Source organism: Hemitrygon akajei, chromosome 29, assembly GCF_048418815.1.
Source record: "Hemitrygon akajei chromosome 29, sHemAka1.3, whole genome shotgun sequence".
NCBI classification, from domain to species: domain Eukaryota; kingdom Metazoa; phylum Chordata; class Chondrichthyes; order Myliobatiformes; family Dasyatidae; genus Hemitrygon; species Hemitrygon akajei.
This window is the reverse complement of record NC_133152.1, coordinates 24105555-24126750: the sequence shown is the minus strand read 5'-3', so window position 1 is coordinate 24126750 and position 21196 is coordinate 24105555. Positions and strand designations below refer to the sequence as shown.

The window sequence follows — 21196 nt, the reverse complement described above, 5'->3', positions numbered from 1 at the left end:
TGGAAGGTCGTAATACTGAGTTTTGAAATTGATCTTGAGAACACAGACTGGTGAAATGAGCAGATTTAATTCAGAGGTGTGGAAAGTAATACATTTTGTTAAGATGTATAGGGAGCAACATAGTAAGTATGATTTTAGAATGGATTTATGAAGGAGAATGGGGAGATGTTTAGAAAGGATTTTGATTTATCCTTATTAGGGCCTTAGAAAACTGCTCTGTATTTTACTAAATAAAAAGTCCAGTCCTTCATGATGGAGCCAGCATTTATCGCCCTGGAGAAGATGGTGGTGAGCCACCATGTTGTCCTGATGCTGTCCTTTTGGGGAAGTTGTTTTCACAATGTGGTCAAGGATTTTAGAGCCATTGATGATGAAGAAATTCTGAAATATTTCCAAGTTGGAATGATGTACAGCTTGGGAGGGCAGCTCTGCAGGTGGATGCGCTCTCATGTAGTTGCTGTCCGTTTCTCAGTCTTCAGCATCATTATGTGCCATGTCAAAGTGACGTGGGCAATCATTGTCCCATGACCATGATTGTTAGCAAACTTTTCTACAGAAGTGGTTTGCCATTGCCTTCTTATGGACAGTGTCTCTACAATATGGGTGACCCCAGCCATTATCAATACTCTTCAGAGATTGCCTGCCCGGTATCAGTGGTCACATAGCCAGGACTTGCAATATGCACCAGCTGCTCATATGACCATCCACCACCTGCTCCCATGGCTTCAAGTGACTCTGATCTGGGGGCTAAGCAGGTGCTACACCTTGCCCAAGGGTGACCTACAGGCTAGCAGAGGGAAGGAGCACCCTATACCTCTTTTGGTAGAGCTGTATATTTGGGAGATGTTGTTTCAGTCAGTAAACAGCAGTGCAGTTCATAGACGGTGCACACTGCATAGAGGGTGATAGATGTGATGCCAGTCAAGCCGTCTACTTTGTCATAATACATGCTAAGTATGTTGGGCATTGGTAGGGCTACATTCATCCACACGACACAATTAGATTCTGTTATACTGTACTTCCAGTTCGTGTCTTGCAGATAGTAGAAAGTCTTTAGGTTGTTATGAAGTAAGTCACCTAAACCCCCTGAGATATTCATGTGGATGAGCTTTCTGAGCTTCCGATCAGTGGTAATTCCCAGAGTGCTCATTTGTTGTGGCGTTAAATAAGGATGGATAGTAGAATCTTATTAAGACCATAAGACATGGGAGCAGAATTAGGACATTTTGGTCAAGTCTGCTCTGCCATTTAATCATGGCTGATGCTTTCTATTTGGTCCCCTCCCGAGCTCCACTCCCCAGCCTTCTCCCTGTAACCTTTGATGCTGTGTTTAATCAAGAACCTATCAATCTCTGCCTTAAATACACCAACAACATGGCCTTCACAGCTGCCTGTGGTAACAAATTCACCACCCTCTGGCTAAAGAGGTTTCTCTGCATCTCAGTTTTAAATGGACACCCCTCTATCCTGAGGCTGTGCCCTCTTGTCCTGGACTTCCCCCACCATGGGGAAACATCCTTTCCATGTCACATCTACTCTGTCTAGGCCAGGGGTTGGCAACCTTTTTACCTCTGTGGGCTGGATCGGGTATTAATGAGCGGACGGTGGGCCAGATAAATGCCATAAAAAACTTGAGATATGGGAATTATCCATTTAAATAAATTTAGTTATGTATTGCCTCAAATTAATGAAAAGCACATGCTAGAAAATCATTTGTGCTTAAGGTTGCCTACCCCTGGTCTAGGCCTTTCAACATTGGAAAGGTTTCAAAGAGATCCCTTCCCTCTCCCTGCCTCCCCCATCCTTCTAAATCCCAGCGAGTACAGGCCCACAGCCATCAAACATTTCTCATAAGATAACCCTTTCATTCCTGGAATCATCCTTGTAAACTTCCTTTCAACCCTCTCCAATGCCAGGACATCACTTCTTAGATAAGGAGCCCAAAACTGTTCACACTACCTCAAGGTGAGGCCTCACTGTCACATCCCTGCTTTTATATTCTAGACCTTTTGAAATGAATGCTAACTTTGCATTTGCCTTCTTCACCACAAACTCTACCTGCAAGTTAACCTTTAGGGTGTTCTGCACATGGATTCCCAAGTCTCTTTGCATCTCAGATTTTCTCCCTGTTTAGAAAATTTCTTCTACCATAGTGCATGACCATGCATTTTCCAACATGTTCTTCATTTGGCTCCTTCATGCCCATTCTCCTAATCTGCCTAAGAACTTCTGCAGCCTCCCTTGTTTCCTCAACTCCACCTGCCCCTCTACCAATCTTCGTATCATCTGCAAAGCCATCTATTCCATCATCTACATCATTGATATAAAGGAAAGAAGTGGTCCCAACGCACCCCCATAGAACCCCATTAGTCCCTGGCAGCCAACCAGCAAAGGATCCTTTTATTCCTATTTGCTGCCTCTTTCCAATCAGCCAGTGCTCTACCCATGCTAGTAACTTTCCTGTAACTTAGTAAGCAACCTCATGTGAGGCACTTTGTCAAAGGCCTTCTGAAAATCCAAATATACAACATCCACTGCATCGCCTTTATCCTACTTGTAATCTCAAAGAATGCTAGCAGGTTTGTCAGGCAAGATTTTCCCTTAAGGAAATCATGTTGACTTTGTCCTATCTTGTCCTGTGTCACCAGGTACTCCATCAGCTCAACCTTACCAATTGACTCCAACATCTTCTCAGCCACTGAGGTCAGGCTCACTGGTCTATAATTTCCTTTCTGTTGCCTCCCTCCTTTCTTAAAGAGTGGAGTGACATTTGCAATTATCCAGTCCTCCAGAGCCATGCCAGTGTCCAATGATTCTTGAAAGATCATTACCAATGCCTCCACCACTACCTCTTTCAGAACCCTAGGGTGCAGTTCCTCTGGTCTTGTATACCTTTAGATCTTTCAGCTTTTTGAGCACCTTCTCCCTTGTAATAGTAACTGCACTCACTTCTCTTCCCTCACACCCTTCAACATCTGGCACACTGCCAGTATCTTCCACAGTGAAGACTGATGCAAAATACTCATTTAGTTCATCTGCCGTCTCCTCATCTTCCGTTATTATTTCTCTGGCCTCATTTTCTAGTGGTCCTCTATCCACTCTCATCTCTATTTTTATATTCTTGAGAAAGCTTTTTCTATCCACTTTGATATTGTTTGCTAGCTTGTTTTCTTATTTCATCTTTTCCCTCTTAATGACTCTTTTAGTTGCTTTCTGTAGGTTTTTAAAAGCTTCCCAATCCTCTATCTTCCTGCTAATTTTTGCTTTGTTGTATGCCCTCTCTTTTACTTTCAAATTCACTTTGACTTCCCTTGTCAGCCACAGTGGACTATTATTATAAATGTTACTTGCCTCTTATCGGCCCATGTCAGAATGTTACCTAGGTCCTGCTGCAAGCAGGCATAGATATTTCTGTGGTGTTGCTAATGGAGCTGAGTTGTTAGCGCACCTCTCCACTTCTGGCCTTAAAGGTGGGAGAAAGAGCACAGAAGCAACCAGAGATGGTTGGGCCTGGGGAACTGGCCTGTGGAATTTCTACAGCAATGTCCTAAATCATAGAAGCATACATCACAGAAGCAGACCCCTTTTGGCCCAACTCCTCCATAGGGCGCTTCCTATCCAAGTGCCTGTTCAAAAACCTTTCAGATGTAATCTTATCAGCCTTTGCTGGCAGCTCAGTCCGGATGTTCCCACTGTGCCGGGGAGGGGGTGGACTTGCTGCTCAGATCTTCTTTAAATTTCTCCCCTCTCATCTTAAACTTGTGCTTTCTAAACATCCATGTCCTGGAAGTAAGATTCTGACCACTTACCCTATCTATTGCCGCTTCTAATTTAATAAATCTCTGTAAGATCTCTCCTCATCCTACTGTTGTCCAGTGAGGATGAAAACAGCTTATTTGATATCTCCTTATAACTGCATCCCTCATTTTCTAGCAAACATCCCAGTGAATATTCTGCAGTGTCTTTATTGCTACCACAAATTTCCAGTGGTATAGTGACCAGAACTCTACACTATACTAAGAGTACACCAAAGTTTTGTACAATTGCTACACCGTGTCTAAACTTTTATACTCAATGCATTAACTGATCCACCTGTATCATCATTTTCAAGGATTATAGACCTGTACCCTTCGGTCTTTCTGTATTCTTTTGTACATTGAGGTCTCTGCCTCTACGGGATAATCGGTCAACGATAGCACGTTTTGTTTAAGGCATGACTCTAGCTTTGGTGTGTTTTTCCCTTGACACCCATTGCTTTCTATTAGAGTCCCTAGGTGTCAGTTGCTGTGAGATGCCAGTGGGGCATCTACTGGAAGAGCTTACTTAGAGATGCGGCTCGTTCTGGAGTACGAGTAGGATTGTTCCCTGATCGCAGCACCTTTCCTGTATCCAGTATCCTTAGACTTGCGTGTATGTGTGAAAAGGGAATCAACTTGGCAGGTCTGCCTGTATGATGAGATCTTGGGAGGAAGCCAGCGTTGATTATTCCGGCTAACTGGGATGCACTCATCCAGATCGGGAGAATCAAAACTCAAAAAGCTCAGCAGCGTTCAGGGCACAGCATCCTGTTGGTGGGCAGGGTTTAATATAGCGGCTGAGCCTGCCGCCATTGTCCTTTCTCTTAGCTGTCCACTGCCTGTAACGTTTGCAGGACCTCAGAGCTTTGTTCTGCTTGGTTGTGGCTGCACTGATCTGTCTGCCAGTCACAGTTGTCTTACTGTGCAGTATGCACGTAGACCTGCATTGGGCTCAGGTTGATTGCTTAGTTTATGAGGGGTACAATGAGTAATGGAGTAATAGTGGTGGAGAACAGATGGGCTTTTACCAATAACCAGCCATGATGTTCTTGGCCACCTGACTTTAGGCTTTTGTTTAGTCTCGAAACTCTTTCACTCAACTGCACTGGTGGGATTTCTAAATTGTTAGACCAGGTGTCCAGGTTACTGGCTTAGTAATTTAATCAGAGCTTCCGCTTTTTTCTTCCCTTCTAGGTTTTGTGCTCGTGTCTCTGGTTTGGGCTTTGAACCCACCTTCTGGCTCAGAAGCTGTTGACTGAGACACAGCTGACACAGTTTAGGTAACCAACCAGTTTAGGATAGATATTTCTTGCCCTTTGTAGTGTACTGCTATGTGGTGTAGTGCAAATGGGAAGCACGTGTGCGTGATGAATCAAGTTTATGAACGGCCAGTAGACTTGCATCAGATTGTAAGTAGTGCTGCACTGTTGAACTCTGCCACCAGAGGAGGCTGAAACACCTCGATTGACTCCAATCGGGTTCTTGCCTGGAAAGTGTTTGAGGAGGCCACAAATCTTGTGTCACTTCAGGATTGATTTTGAGTATGTTTATGTTTGATGAGAAGGTGATAAAAAAGTGCAACTAAGCTAGAATATCTGAATTTATTAAAATGTGGTTCACTTTAAAGTTTTGAACTGGGTTCAAAAATAGACAATAAGTATCATCCTTGGCAGCAACCTGAGGAAAGAAGAATGGATACAGTGTCTCTACACTTGAATATGCCAAGTCTGTTTGGCCAATTTGCTCATTTACAATTGTATTACATTATAATACAATGTTATGTATTATAACATTAACTGCTACAACTTGTACCTTGTAACTTTGCACACAAAATACAAGCATTGTCATTTCAGACTGATTTCTCTCTTTTTTCTTTATTAGCAACTGTTGAATGAAGAGAACCTGAGGAAACAAGAGGAATCTGTTCATAAACAGGAATCTATGCGCCGAGGTAAAACACTTAAGCTGTGTAGTTAATGACAGGAGGTCACTGGTCCAACAGAAAAGGTGATGGTACTGAGGGAGATGGAGTCTAAATGAGGCTGGTAAACTGACGGGCTGAGAGTAAATGGGAGCAAGCAGCTTCAATCCTCCCTCAGTGTCCTTACAGAAATTTGGTGGGGTTGTAGGTATGTATGTTCATAAGTGTCTGACACTGAGAATGCATGTGGCGTCATCTTAACATCCTGTGTTGGTTTAAAGGATGCTGATATCTGAGTTGAATTTATCCGCTCTGATTTAGTTCTTTATTTTAAAATTGAAGGTGGAGATCTTTGCATAGTGTGTATACAGTAAACTATTTACTGTATTTTGAGCTTTCTTACACTCAAAATGCATTTGACTGGTAAACCCCAGTGACTTTTTATTTAGAGTCAAGGAAGAGTACAGCCCAGAAACAGGCCTTTCAGTCCATCTAGCCCGTGCTTACTCCATCGACTTGCACCGGGACCATAGCCTTCCATACCCCTGACAGAGCCATAGAAAAGTACAGCACAGAAACAAAACTTAAGCAACATTAAAATAGTGACCGACTTACTAATCTATTTATAGCCGTATTTATTTGTTCACCACCCCAGTTGTACATTTGTTTTAGCTGCACTTCGGGGTGACTCTTGGATCTTGTGCCTTGGCTTATTATGGCTCATAATCAAGTTCTAAAAGAGGTTTCTTTTTTAAAGAGACTTTTGATCACAGATTCACTAAACTGCATATTTGCAAATTATTAATAGTTGGCTGTGCTTCAAGGTGATGAATGGAAGTTTCATTGATTATGTTTGGATTGTGCAATAGAACATTTGGGATTAGGCTGTACTCTAACATGTCTTGAAGTTGTGTCAATCACTGCCTGTTACAGTCAATTAACTGGTCTTCTGTTTCTTTAACACTTTTCTGTTGGACATTTATAGCATACCAAGTCCACAAGTTCTCATTAAAATTGTGGATTATCTTTCATTTTCTAATACAAATTGAAACCAAGTAATAATAAGGCCTGAATTCAGTTGTTTGCAGAATCAGGTTTATTGCTGCTGACATGTGTCATGAAATTTGTTGTTTTGTGGGAGAATTACATGAAAATTACTATAAATTACAATACAAGTATATCAAAATACAGGAGATACAGAAGCCTGAAGGCACACACTCAGCGATTCAGGAACAGCTTCTTCCCCTCTGCCATCCGATTCCTAGCTGGACATTGAAGCTTTGGACACTACCTCACTTTTTTAATATACAGTATTTCTGTTTTTGCACATTTTTAATAATCTATTCAATATACATAATTGATTTACTTATTTATTATGTTTTATTTTCTCTCTCTGCTAAATTATGTATTGCATTGAACTGCTGCTGCTAAGTTAACAAATTTCATGCCAGTGATAATAAACCTGATTCTGATTCTGGAAAAGAGAGCAAAATATTAAGGACCAAAATCATGGACCATTCTGATGGTGGAGGGGAACAAGCTGTTCCTAAAATGTTCAGGCTCCTGTACCTCCTCCCTGGTGGTAGTAATGAGAAGAGGGCATGTCTAGGTTGGTAAGGGTCCATTATGATGGATGCCACCTTCTTGATGCATTGCCTTTTGAAAATGCCCTTGATTATCGGGAGGGTAGTACCCATAATGGAGCTGGGTGAGTCTACAGCCCTCTGGCAACTTTTTCCAATCTTGTGCATTGGTGCTTCCATATCAAGTAGCGATGCACCCAGTCAGGGTGCTGTGTAGAAGTTTGCTAGGAGTCTTTGGTTACATACCAAATTACTTCAAACTCCTAATGAAATATAGTCGCTGGCTCTCCTGCTTCACAATTGCACGAAACAGAGGAGTTCATTCGCCAAACCTTCTGATTTGGTGTTTCTTCTCCACACAGCTACGATTGAGCATGAGATGGAGCTTCGGCACAAGAACGAGATGCTACGTATCGAAGCTGAAGCCAAGGCCCGTGCTAAGGTGGAACGGGAGAATGCCGACCTAATCCGAGAGCAGATCAGATTGAAAGCGGCTGAGCACCGTCAGACTGTCCTGGATTCCATCAAGTGAGTTTGGAGTAGAAGCAGAAGCCTTTATCGATAAATGGGATCGATTCTCTTGTTTTCCCTTTCCACCCAAGTCATCGCATCACTCCTTCCTATTGCTTTCTGCGCTGTTTAGTGTGCACGGCCAATCCAGGTGCAGTAATGCTTTACAGATTAATAGAAATTTCTACAGATGGGTGATAATGATAGTAATTAAAACACTTGGCATTGAATGCTCATTGTGACTCACTGCTCGCTGAATATGTTAACACTTCAGAGCCATCTCCTGCTTCAGCAGTAAATTCAGATGCTAACCCTGTGATTGTGGCTGTACAAGCTTTCTTTTCCTGGGGAATGTGGATGCCACTGCCAAGTCTACCATTTATTGCAAAACCGCACTTGCCCTTGAGAATGAGGTATGAACATGTGTCTTGAACCACATTGATGATTCTCTTTTATACCGGTTTGTGTGACGATATTACAGCTCGGGGCATTCCAGAGTGCAGAGTTCAATTCCAGTGTCGTTCTGTAAGGAGTCTCTCCATGTGGTACGCATGGGTTTCCTCTGAGCCTCCGGTTTCCTCCCACAATCCAACAACATGGTTGGCATCCAAGCAACACACACAAAATGCTGGTGGAACTCAGCAGGCCAGGCAGCACCTGTGGAAAAGAGTGCAGTCGACGTTTTGGGCCGAGACCCTGTACTTTTCCCCATAGATGCTGCCTGGCCTGCTGTATCTCCAGCATTTGGTGTGTATTGCTTAGATTTCCAGCATCGGCAGATTTTCTCTTGTTTGTGGTTGGTTGACATCCGTCTGTCTCGAAGGATCCTGAGATGCCCAGTCGTCTGTCTTGGCCTCCCCACTGTAGTCCAAAGGAAAGCTTATGAAGCAATACATTTGTTACCAGCTCGGCTGCAGGAGCTGCCGGAAGGATGTTCAATGACGTCCAGCTGCCTTGGGGACTCCATTCCAGCTTTGCTGTCTGGGTTTACTCCCGAACCTTCATCTCTTCCGAGGCTGCCCACAAGGCAGTGGGGGTATTTACCCATAGCTAGGGATCTTGTTCATGAACACCAAGGCATGTCCACACACTGGTGGGCCTGCGTGCTATGTGAGCGGTGGCCAGACCTCCTCCCCGTCTTCTTTAGTTCAACCTGAATCTGAAAGTGAGAACGACAAGCACTACCCACTACACTACCACACTAGACGCATCACAACAGCCATTTTGACACCCCAAAGACTTGCAGTAGGTTAATTGTCCTGTGATTAGGTTAGAGCTAATTGGGTTTGACAGGAGTTGCTGAGGCTATATCACTAAATAAATAAATGAAAAAACAAACGGCATTGCTGTTAATTAAAGACCTTCAGTACTTACAACCGTCAATTATAAAAGAGTTGTTGAAACACTGTAGAATGGAGAATAATCTGCAGTATAGCAAGTTATTTGGAAGGAAACTTAAATGTTGCACTGAGCCCAGGTGCTTGTAACTCATGGGTTTAGAACATTTTGTTCAAAAAGCCTGTGGGTTTTATAGATAATAAGAACTGTGTACCGATGAGAGGAAATGGTGCCGCTGTACAAACCACTTTTGCACCAGCCTCTTAGACCAGATCTGTTCTCGCACAGTTGCCAGTTACTTGCTGAGCAGGAAGTCTCTGTTGCTCACCATTGTGAGCCTGGTCTGAAATGGGTTGTCATCAATGCAAATTGATTTGGAGGTCTGCTGGAATATAATGTTAAACCCAACGTGACCGATCCAGTCCAAACTAAGCCTGAGCACTTGGTGATACGGCACACACAATCCAACCCAGAGTGATTTGCAGCAAAGGTTGTGGTGCTGCATGTCCGTGCAGCTCCAGGTCAGTACAAAAGGCACGTACAGTAATAGTGAGCAAATTACCCTGACCTGGATACGGTGCTGAGCCAAACCTGCCTCAAGCCAAGTATTTGGGTAGAATTTACATCGTATGCGTCGTAGGGTTGTGTGCCAGACTCCGTTAGCACGCTTGTGTTGCACTTTTAATGTAACATCTGGAAGTGCTCCGATTATTATCTTCAAGCAATTTTTGATGCCAAGCTACACATAGTACAAGCAAATGTTGTGCTAAATTGTTGATTTTTGAGAATGTTAGATGTTGCAGGAGCTTTGAAGGTGACCACTAGGACTTAAAACCTTGGATTGTTGCCATTGGTGGGGCAATTCAAGAGGCTAGTACTGGATGGATGCCAAGGTTTCAAGAGGGTTATCAGAATGCAAATTCAGGAGCAGGCAAGACCATGGATGGATGGGAAAATCAATGGAAATTTTTAAATTGAGCTGCTGCTCCGGACATCGTCATCAATGAGGATGGGAGTGGTAGGTAGACAAAACAATGGAAGTTATGACTTCAACAGCATAATTACTTAATTATAGAGAAACCCCCCAGGACATTCCTCTGGAGTGGTTAAGCGTAGCATAGATGAAGATTTCTTTCGTAAATGAGCAGTGCTGGGAAAGGGTGTGGAACCGGATAGTCTCGGTATGCAAAAAGTGAATTGTTGTATATTTATTTCCCAGCTTGTTAGTAGACAGATGGGGTTGGAGGGGAGAAAATTTTGATTTTGACCAATAGAATCATACTTCCAAAATGTTCTTCTCTACTGGTAGTCCCTTTTCTCCAAGAGAAAGGGGCTCGGTTTCCTCTCCAGTGGAGCGGCTTTTGGTGTCCATATGGTTTCTGATCCACTTTATCCTTTCACTCACTCAGGACAGCTGGGGCAGTGTTTGGAGAAGGATTCCGTGCCTTCGTTTCTGACTGGGACAAAGTGACGGCCACAGTAAGTGAGAACAAGAGGTGAAGTAGGAAACTGCACTATTTCTTTCCCTTGGCTTGTGATCAAGCCAGCCACAAGGTGAAAACCATCCAGCTGAGCAGTGAGTTTTCTGCCTGGGGAAACAACAGCCAGTGCTGGGGGATCGTCACTGAGAGCATCACTGCTGACTGCCGCTGAATCCTGTTTTGATCTTGGCCCATTTGTATTTCTGATGTTGGATTTAGAAGTACGCATGGTGCATCCTATGCCCTTTGTAGTTAACTTGTGATAAGTTACAATTCACATCTTTTATATCATCAATCTGCATATGATACTGGCTTTAAAGTCACCGTAGGTTTTCATCACTGTCCACGTTTTGTAAAAATGTCACAGATATTCCATACATCATTACTGGTCCAATCAAAATGCATTTGGGAGCACTTCCAAGTTGAATTTGTGGATTTGATTCGGTGCTATAAATTACTAACATACAATTAATTTCTTCTTTGTAAAGAGGGCTGGCTGGTAGTCATTGCCCGCTCAGTAAGGTCACTGATGGCTGTAGACAAAAGACCTCTATTCTGTATACCTGTGGAACTCATGGTCTCGATCCTTGGTTTCCCTTGACATAACATTATAATACAATTGCTATTACTGTTGTCCTTCATCTTCTACTCCCCCCCACATTGTACTTTAATGAAGTATGTCATCTCCTCAGGATCAAACATCAAATTTTGAGTTGGGCACCTTATTGGAATCAAAAGGCTTCACTGCAAGCTGCAGACTGATTCGTTTCCTGTAAAGTGTTATAATTTTTATGATTTGCATGAGGTACAAGCAGCTACGCCATGGTGGTATGAGGGGAGGGGGTGGTGTGGTGGAATCTATCTTCTTTGCTGCATGTGTGTGCCCGGTGATTCGCATGTCACTCTCCACTATCCCCATAAACTAACTACAAGGATTTCAGTCTATGTTTTTAGTGGTCGTCTTTAAATCCACTGGCAGGCAGGAGGCTGGTTGGGTCACTTCACCTTCAAAACCACAGTCTACTTGAGTGGAGAGGAATATTAGATCAGTGTCTGCCAGTGGACCGGAATTTCACTCTCCACTGAGAGGATCTTATGGCTTCTCATCTGTGTTTTACAGTGTTATATTTGATATTCATTTAGCAGTGTCCTTCTTCCCACTAAATGTCTCACTCAGTTTCTCTTCCAAGTCACACTCTGACCTGAGCATGACCTTCAAATTTGACTGGCCAGAATTTTCGCCTCTTCACTCAACTGAACGTCATGTGGAGTGCAAAGGGAATGAAGTCACCATCCATGATTTGGAGACGTACAATAAATGAAGTCTTCATATCAACACTCTTGTCCTGAGACCATAAGCTATAGGAATAAAAGCAGTGGCTGATTGGCAGGAGGCAAAGAGTAGGAATAAATAAAGGGAGCCTTTTCTGGCTGGCTGCCGGTGACTAGTGGTGTTCCACAGGGGTCTGTGTAGGGACTGATTCCTTTTATGTTATATGTCAATGATTTGGATGATGGAAATGTTGGCTTTGTTGCAAAGTTTGCACACAATATGAAGATAGGCGGAAGGGCAGGCAGTTCTGAGGAAGTAGAGAGGTTGCAGAAGGCCTTGGGTATATCAGGAGAATGGGCAAAGAAGTGTCAGATGGAATACAATGTCAGGAAGTGTATGGTCATGCACTTTGGTAGAATAAATAAAAGGGTTAACTATTTTCGAAATGGAGAGTAAAATACAAAAACCTGAGGCTCAAAGGGACTTGAGAGTCCTTGTGCCGGATTCTCAAGGTTAATTTGCAGATGGAGTACGTGGTGAAGAAAGCAAATGCAATGTTAGCATTCATTTCAAGAGGACTAGAATATAAAAGCAAGGATGTAATGTTGAGACTTTATAAAGCACTGGTGAGGCCTCACTTTGAGAGTTGTGAGCAGTTTTGGGTCCCTTATCTTAGAAAGAATGGGCTGAGACTGGAGAGAGTTCAAAAGGAGGTTCACAAAAATGATTCCAGGAGTGAATGGCTTGTCATATTAAGAGCATTTGATGGCTCTGGGCCTGTGTGCACTAGAATTCAGATGAGTGAGGGGTGACCTAATTGAAACCTTATTGATTGAATGGTGAAAGGCCTCGATAGAGTGATGTGGAAAAGATGTTTCCTGTGGTGGGAGAGCCTAAGACCAGAGAACACAGCCTCAGAATAGAAGGGTGTCTTTTTAGAACAGACATGAGGAGGAATTTCTTTACCCAGAGAGTGGCGAATCTGTGGAATTCTTTGCAAGAGGCAGCTGTAGAGGCCCGGTCTTTATGTATATTTAAGGCAAAGGTTGATAGATTCTTGATTGGTCAGGGCATGAGGGGATACAGGGAGAAAGCAGGAGACTGGGACTGAGAAGTAAATTGGATTAGCCATGATGAAATGGCAGAGCAGACTCGATGGGCCAAATGGCCTAATTCTGCTCCTATATCTTATGGAGTAGAATCAGGCCATTTGTCCCACTGAATCTGCTGTGCCATTGGATCAGAGATTTGTTTTTGAGCTTCATTTTCCTAGCTTCTTCCTGTACCCATAATCCTATCAATATCTTGACCTCCACAGCCCTCTGTGGCAATGAGTCACACAGTTTCACCACCTCTGAAGAAATTCTTCCTCAGGTCAGTTTTAAAATGATATCCCCTTATCCCTTTATTCTGAGACTGTGCCATCGGATCCTAGACTGTCCTATTAATAGAAACATCCTTTCCACATCCACTCCATTTAGGCCTTTCAGTATCTGGTAGATTTCAACGAGATCTTTCTGAACTCCAAGTACAGGCACGGAGGCACAAACGATCCTCCAATGAACAAAATTAAAATGCTATGATGCGTTCAAGTTCTTTTTCCCCTGAGATTATATTTAAAAAGTCAACATTTAAAGTATTTTGCTAGAATGCAATTAAATTGTTGTACTAATGAGGGTGACATAGTGATTAGAGTTGAGGCTTTCTTTGTTAATCTACTCTGTAGTAAGGAGAGACAATCTGATGTACTCAGCATACTGTTGTATAGATCAAAAGCTACTAATTAAAATTGTGTAGTCTACTGGGCAAGATACAGCTTGGATGTTTGGTTTAGTATTGATCAAGATGCTGTACAAGTTAAACCTAAAGCCTCAGAGCCTAAGTGGTTAAACTTTGCAAAGCTGAGCCTAACATGATAAGATGAAGATTTTTGAAGGCCAGTTGGCTATATCAAAGATGAATTAGAGGGGAGTTTCTGTAAGTTTGCAGGCTCCTAACTGGCAATGCTAAATCTGCAGCACTATAAAAGAGGTATATCATCTCTCTAGAATAAGGGAACGAAAGCAAGTTAAAACTGCTGAAAGCAAAGGTCATAGAGTCACAAAGTAATAGAGTGTGGAAACAGGCTCTTGTGTCTTGTCTTATGGTCTTGTAGATATGTATGAAATCGGTGGGGGGGGGGGCATAGAATGAGTGCACATTACCTTTTTAAGGTGAGAGGTGAACGATTTAAAAGGATCCCGGAGGGAAATTTCTTCATGCAGAAAGGAGTACATTTATGAAATGAGCTGCCAGAGTAAGTGGTTGGGGCAGGTACGATAATGTTCAAAAGACATTTACATAAATGTTTGGATAGGAGGAGTTTAGGGGGATATGGTCAAATTCTAGCAAGTGGGACTAATTTGGTGGGCACCATAGTCAGCGTGGATGAGAGGTCATGGATTATTAGTGGCAAAGCGGACCCATATTCTTGAATTCCTGGAAGAGCAGAACATAATTAGGCCAAACTCATCTGTTTGGCGATTCTTCAAGTGAAGCACTTGTGTAGCTGCAGTACTTATCTCAAACAGCAGGTGGCATTAGCAGCGGTGGAGGTGCCATTAAGATTTGCTGGACAGTCCTGTGAGGGATGAGATCAGACTGGACAGCAGTAAGATTCAACCATTCTGAAGTAGTCACTGTTAAAGTAATATGCTGAAGCTTTATGAATGGAGATATGCAGGAGGCCTTGATCCCACTAATAAATAACCTGTCGGAATGATAGAAGATTAATACGAAAGGAAAAATTAGAATTGGAGATAAATCTAGCCAGAAGTATGAAAACAGATACAAAGACCTTTTTTATTTCAAAAAGGTTTACAAATAGTTCTGCTGTAGAGCAAGTAATATTGGGAATTAATTATGGAAAGCATGGAGAAGGCAGATGAATAGTATTTTGTCTCGATCTTCACTTTAGCATGTACGAGTAATGTCCCAGAAATTGCTGGCCATTGGGAATTAGTAGGGAGGGAGGAATTCTGGAGAACTGAGCAAATTATTGAGCTGCAGAGTTACCAATCCCCAGGCTTTATGGACTTCATGCCAGGATCTTCATAGAAATGGCTAGAGGGGTAGTTGATGTGTGAGCTTTAAAATTTTCTGAATTCCCTTGTATTTAGGAAAGGTTACATTAAGATAGAAAATGCAATTCCTTTATTCAGGAAGGGAAGGAGGCAGAAGGTAAGAAACTGCAGGTTAGTTAGCTTAACATCAGTCATAAAGAAATTGTTTGCTATTATTTAAGATGCTGTAGCAGAGCATTTAGGAAAAAATCAAGGTAATTGAGCTGTGTCAGCATGGCTTTATGAAAGGGAAATTGTGTTTCACTAAAAGAACGTTATTTAAAGAAGTATCATGTTATGAATAAAAGGAAATGATGGATGTGCTGTACTATATAGTATAAAATAAAAGCTTGTGATAAAGGGGACACAGATGGATGAATGGCTGGCTTCCAGGCATCAATGCATCTTTTTTTTCTCTTCAGCCCACATGCATAAGAGTGTTGCACTGCAGGAAATGGAGCTAAGTTCTTGACTTTTTTTACACTTTGTATAAATGACTTTGGGTGGTGAGGTGGAGATACGTCTCAATCAAAAGCACCCCTTCCCTCCACTACCCTGCAGGTTACCCTTGGACAAGGTGTGGCACCTGCTTAGCCCCCCCAATCAGGGTCATTTGAAGCCATGAGAGCAGGTGGGGGCTACAAAGAGTCTGCAGAGAGATATAGATAGGTTAAGTGAGTGGGCAAGGGTCTGGCAGATAGAGTACAATGTTGGTAAATGCGAGGTCATCCACTTTGGAAGTCCCGCTTGGTGGCGCAATAATATCAGCGCCGGACTCCGGAGCGAAGGTTCCTGAGTTCGAATCCAAGTCGGGTTGAGCGTCGAGCTAGCAACTTGGCCTCATAAAAACAAGAATAGCTTGCTACGGAAACACCGTCATGACGGTGCCCCGATAACTCCACTGCCAAGTTAAGGGCTATTCTTCTTCTTCCACTTTGGAAGGAAAAATGGAAAATCAGATTATTTAGATGGCAAAAGACTGCAGCATGCTGCTGTGCAGAGGGATTTGGGAGTGCTTGTGCATGAATCACAGAAGGTTGGTTTGCAGGTGCAGCAGGCTATCAAGAAAGCAAATGGAACGTTGGCCTTCATTGCTAGATGAATTGCATTTAAGAGCAGGGAGGTTATGCTGCAACTGTACAGGGTAACTGTGAGGCTGTACCTGGAGTACTGTGTGCAGTTCTGGTCTCCTTACTTGAGGAAGGATATACTGGCTTTGGAGGCAGTTGCAGAGGAGGTTCGCCAGGTTGATTCCAGAAGTGAGAGGGTTAGACTATGAAGAGAGATTGAGTGGCTTGAGACTGTACTCGCTAGAATTCAGAAGAATGAGAGGAGATCTTATAGAAACATATAAAATTATGGAAGGGATAGATAATATAGAGGCAGGAAAGTTGTTTCCACTGGTAGGTGAGACTAGAACCAGGGGACATAGCCTCAAGATTCGGGGGAGTAGATTTAGGATGGAGATGAGGAGGAGCTGGTTTTCCAGAGAGTGGTGAATCAGTGGAATTCTCTGCCCAATGAAGCAGTGGAGGCTACCTCAGTAAATATATTTAAGACAAAGTTGGTTAGATTTTTGCATAGTAGGAGAAATTGAGGGTTATGAGGAAAAGGCAGTTAGGTGGAGATGAGACCACGGTCAGATCAGCCATGATCTTATTGAATGGCGGAGCAGGCTCGCTGGGCCAGATGCCTGACTCCTGCTCCTATTTCTATGTTCTTGTGGATGGTTGTATGAGCAGCAGGTGTATATCACAAGTACTGGTTATGTGACCACTGGCATCATGCAGACAATCTCTGAAGAGTATTAATAATGGCTGGGTCACCCACCGTGTAAAGGCACTGCCCAGAAGAAGGCAATAGCAAGCCGCTTCTGAGTATATTTTTAAAAAAGCCAAGAACAATCATTGTAATGAAACCATGGTCGCCCATGTCATTTTGAAACGGCGCATAACGATGATGGTAAATAACTTGGATGAAGGCATTTTCTGGTGATAGAAAGATGGATAGGACAGTTGTAACAAGGAGAAAAGGCTTACAGGGATATAACAAGGTGAAGCAAAGATTAGGCAAATAGATTTCAATGTGGGAAAATGTGTAATTGTCTTTTTTGGTTGGTGAAATTAAACATTAATCTATTATCTCAATGGTAAGCTTTTGCTTAATTCTGAGATGCAGTGAGATCTGGGTGTCCAGGTTTGAAATTTGTTAAAAGGCTAATAAGCCTAGTGTGAGTAATTAGGTTTCCTAAGAACATCAGCAGTTTATTGCTCAAGCCTTTGTGCTTTAGTTGTGGGATAGTGGCAATCCTGCCAGTTAGTTCCATCCTGTTCAGGTATTGATCGTAGTAGTTGCCCTGGCTGTAGGCTTGCCAGTAAATCCACCAATAAACCCAAAAAGAATAGGCCTGAGAACTAGGAGTGCTGTGGAGTCTGTAGCTGCAAGCTACTTCTCTTTCACTGCTAATGTGCACAGAGCTCTTGTTGACTTATGAGCAATGATGAGGAGGTCTTAAAGTTAGTACAGGAGCACTGGGCATTGCGTTTCTGTTGTTGCTACAGCTTGCTTCCTAGTTTTTGTCTCTTGGGCAGTAACGCAGTAGTAGAAGGGCAATTTTACACCATTCTAAATGGACTCTTGTTTTTAATCAATGTTTAACCATTCTGAAGGATTCTGCAAGTAGTGGTATCTGTTCTTGTACATCTTGCAAAATATTTGTACACTCTGTCCCTTTGGCCCATTTCAAACTGTTCTTGTAATTCAGCAGTGTTTGACCTTTGCTGCACTGCCAAGTTGAATGATATTACTTTAATATTAGGCTATTTCTTCCAGTCCTCTAAAATTTAATTTTCAAGTGCATTATCGAAAAAGGCAGAGTACATACTGAAATATAATTGAGGACCTAGATCTCTTTTGAATACTTAACAAATTACAAGAATACTTTGTTGTGATGGGATTAATAACAAGACCTTTTGCTCAACTGCTTTTGCTTTACCCAACTTTGCTCTTTTCCCTCTAAATTGCAAGTCACCCCTGCTTCGAATTGCTGTCAGCACATATGCATCCTCACTGTTAAAAGTTAAGACCAAATCTAATCATTGCAAATCCACTTAGTAATGTTTCCTTCTGACTTTGTGAAGGCCATTGAAACTCAAGCTTGGTGCTATTTATTACTTTTTTTTACTTGAAATAGTTTAATTCTCCCAAGATTGTCTAAGCCATACTCAGTGCATTTTGGCTTTTTCCTCTTTATTTTCAGTAGAGAGAATAGTGTCCTGGTTTTCTGCTGACTCCTTGTGTTTTTTACGTACTGTCTGTCATCCTCAAAAATAAAGCTGGAAAATTATCACGAAATCAAATGGAATGGGAATAGATTGATATAATTAGTGGGAGAAGAAAGGCATAGCTCAAACTACTGGAGAAATTTTGTAAGTGAATAAATATCTTGGACTTTATTTTTTTTCCTTGGATAGTGAAATTTTTGCAAGCACTTGATAGCTGATTGAGTTTGCTGCAGAAATGACATGAATTTTGGAGTGCAAGTTTGATTGGGTAGGAACGTACCCAGATATCTGTTCCTGATACCTCAGTGCTTGCCAAACTTTACAATGTTTCCTCAAAGATGTTCCTAAATTTTGCCTGAAACAACCATTGCATAGCTGTCGTGTCTAGTAGTTGTCCTAGTGCTGCTTGTTTTTGCACTACATGATCCTGTAACTTTTCCCTCCCTAATTTGTCCTTAGGTGGCTGGACTGACGCTGCTGGCTGTTGGTGTTTACTCGGCCAGGAATGCTACAGGAGTTGCCGGGCGGTACATTGAGGCTCGGCTGGGAAAGCCCTCCCTGGTCCGCGACACCTCCCGCATTACGTTAGTGGAAGCGCTGAAACATCCGATCAAGGTAGGACAGCTTGTGGTGGTTTAGAAGGTAGGGTGATCTTTCCCAAATAGAAGCCCTAGTGATTATACTACAGAGTGTATCTGAATTTGGGGGTCTGTCTGCGTGGTGAGGTTCAGCTTCCGCAGTCATTCCTGTCTGGTCAGAGTTCTCCATCTAGCTCCTGTTTGCTCTTGTAGATAAAGGGCGATTCATCAATGTAATTTTAGATTTCAAAGAAACTTCATTTGTGTGGCTCCTTTGGCATTATTGCTGGGATGTTGCATTGCTTGTTACAATGGGTGAAGCTCTGTTTTTAGGAGTGTAAATTGATAAGCTCTTTAAAGAAGTTTTATTTGTCAGAGGTACATGAACCATGCCGTGAAATGCATTGTTTGTGCCAAATCAGGTCGGAGAGGGTTGTGCTGGGGCAAGGGACAAGTGTGGCCGTGCTTCCAGTGCCAGCATAGCCTGCCCACGGTTTACCAACACAAATCCTAACTCCTTGTCTTTGGAACGTGGGAAGAAACTGCAGCATTGGAATAAATCCACATAGTCACAGGGAAAACATTGTTGCTGTAACTGTGAAATGTGACGAGTATCTTGTGCATAAATTCCCTCGTGAAGCAGTGTTATAATAACCAAATGTATTGGTTTAGAGTTGTTTTGATTAAGGGAAAGTTATAGCCTGGACACCATACATATCCCCCTATGGCATTGAAAAGAAAGCTAATACATACTCGAAAGTGTGGAGGAAAGAAAATTATAGGGCTTTAGGGAAAAGACAGGGAAGTGAAACCGTCTTAATTGCTCTTGCATAAAGTAAGCAGTCTGCGATTCTGTTCCTTGGCATAATGCTGAAGCTTTTTCATGATTGCCCGAGTCTGTTTTAAAATCTAGTCAGATTTGTTTATCATATGTACATCAAAACATATAGTGAAATACACTAACAGCCAACACACCCGAGGATGCACTGGGAACAAGCCCGCAAATGTGGCCACACATTCTGGCACCAACATAGCATGCCCACAATGTTCAGCAGAACACAGACACAAAGTGCAACATACCAAGCCACAAGAGCAAAGCAAAAGCAATGCCCTTTCCTCCCACCCAATCACGTACATACGCGGACCTCTAACTCCAGGACAGGCTGTCTCTTCAGCCTCTGGCCTGCAAAAGACAAGTGGATTCACTAATATTGGGCCTTCAACTTCCTCAGTGAACGCACAGAGATTTGCAGCCTTCGACTCTGGCCATCGGGCCTCGACTTCCAGATTTCCAATTGACCTTTTGGGTTTTGATCTTCAGTATCAACCCAAGATTTGCCAGTGACAACGATGCCATGATGGAATAGCGGAGCAGATTCAATGGGCTGAATGGCCTAATATTACTCCTGTGCCTTATGAAATCCAAGCCTCGAGCTCCCAACCTGCTGGTGACAGGAAATCGAACGCTAGATCTCGAACCCTGGTCTCGCAATCCGTGCATCTACAAAAAACAACAAAGTCGGCACTGCGACATCAACAGACGCTAGAAGAGTCAGCACTTACACAGTTGAATGTCAACTTGAGTTTTTATGCTGACTCTCAAAAGAATACATTGGTAACTTGCATCAGTAGCTGTTTCCACTCTTAAATAATGGGGAAGTTAAATGCACACCAACAGTAGAACTGGAATTGGCTGATGGTCTTGAGCACTAGAACCACTTTAAGTGAAATAAAGCTCTCCTTTATAGAAATGTATATTATGCATTTAGCTTAGCTGAGTGACATATTTAGAATCTCTACGTACTGCAATTTTCAAAAATTATGTTTGCATTTAGTAATTCTCTGGCAATCTGTTATCCTCACAGTGGTTAAAATGAACAGTTGGAAGTGGAGTATTTCCTAGGAACTACATTGATGCATAGACTGAGAGTTCAGGAGTTACTAATGTATGTAGGTTGGTAAATGGTGAGATGTGCTTAGCTTTTCAACAATGGAACATCTTGGCAGTTTATGAAAACCGCTATATTTAACTCTGTCTCAGGATGCTGTTTATTGACAACACCGTCATTCCCACAATCCTGATCGAAAAGCTACAGAACCTGGGTCTCTGTACCTCCCTCTGCAACTGGATCCTCGACTTCCTAACCAAAAAGATCGCAGTCTGTGCAGATTGGTAATAATATCTCCACCTCGCTAACAATCAACATTGGTGCACTTGTGGGATGTGTGTTTAGCCCACTGCTCGACTCTCTCTGCACCCACAACTGTATGGCTAGGCACAGCTCAAATACCGTCTATAAACTTGCTGATGATGCAACCATTCTTGGTAG

The 21196-nt window shown here is 42.6% G+C and overlaps 1 protein-coding gene across 1 annotated transcript in view; it reads left to right on the top strand.

Moving 5' to 3' along the window:
- Positions 1-21196, top strand: part of atad3 (ATPase family AAA domain containing 3) — a 71499-nt gene that overhangs the window by 10912 nt on the left and 39391 nt on the right. Inside the window, exons 5-8 of the mRNA XM_073031905.1 lie at positions 5679-5748; positions 7664-7829; positions 10559-10628; positions 18748-18903. Of these exons, the coding sequence (XP_072888006.1) occupies positions 5679-5748; positions 7664-7829; positions 10559-10628; positions 18748-18903 (462 nt within the window). The remainder of the gene's footprint in view (positions 1-5678; positions 5749-7663; positions 7830-10558; positions 10629-18747; positions 18904-21196) is intronic.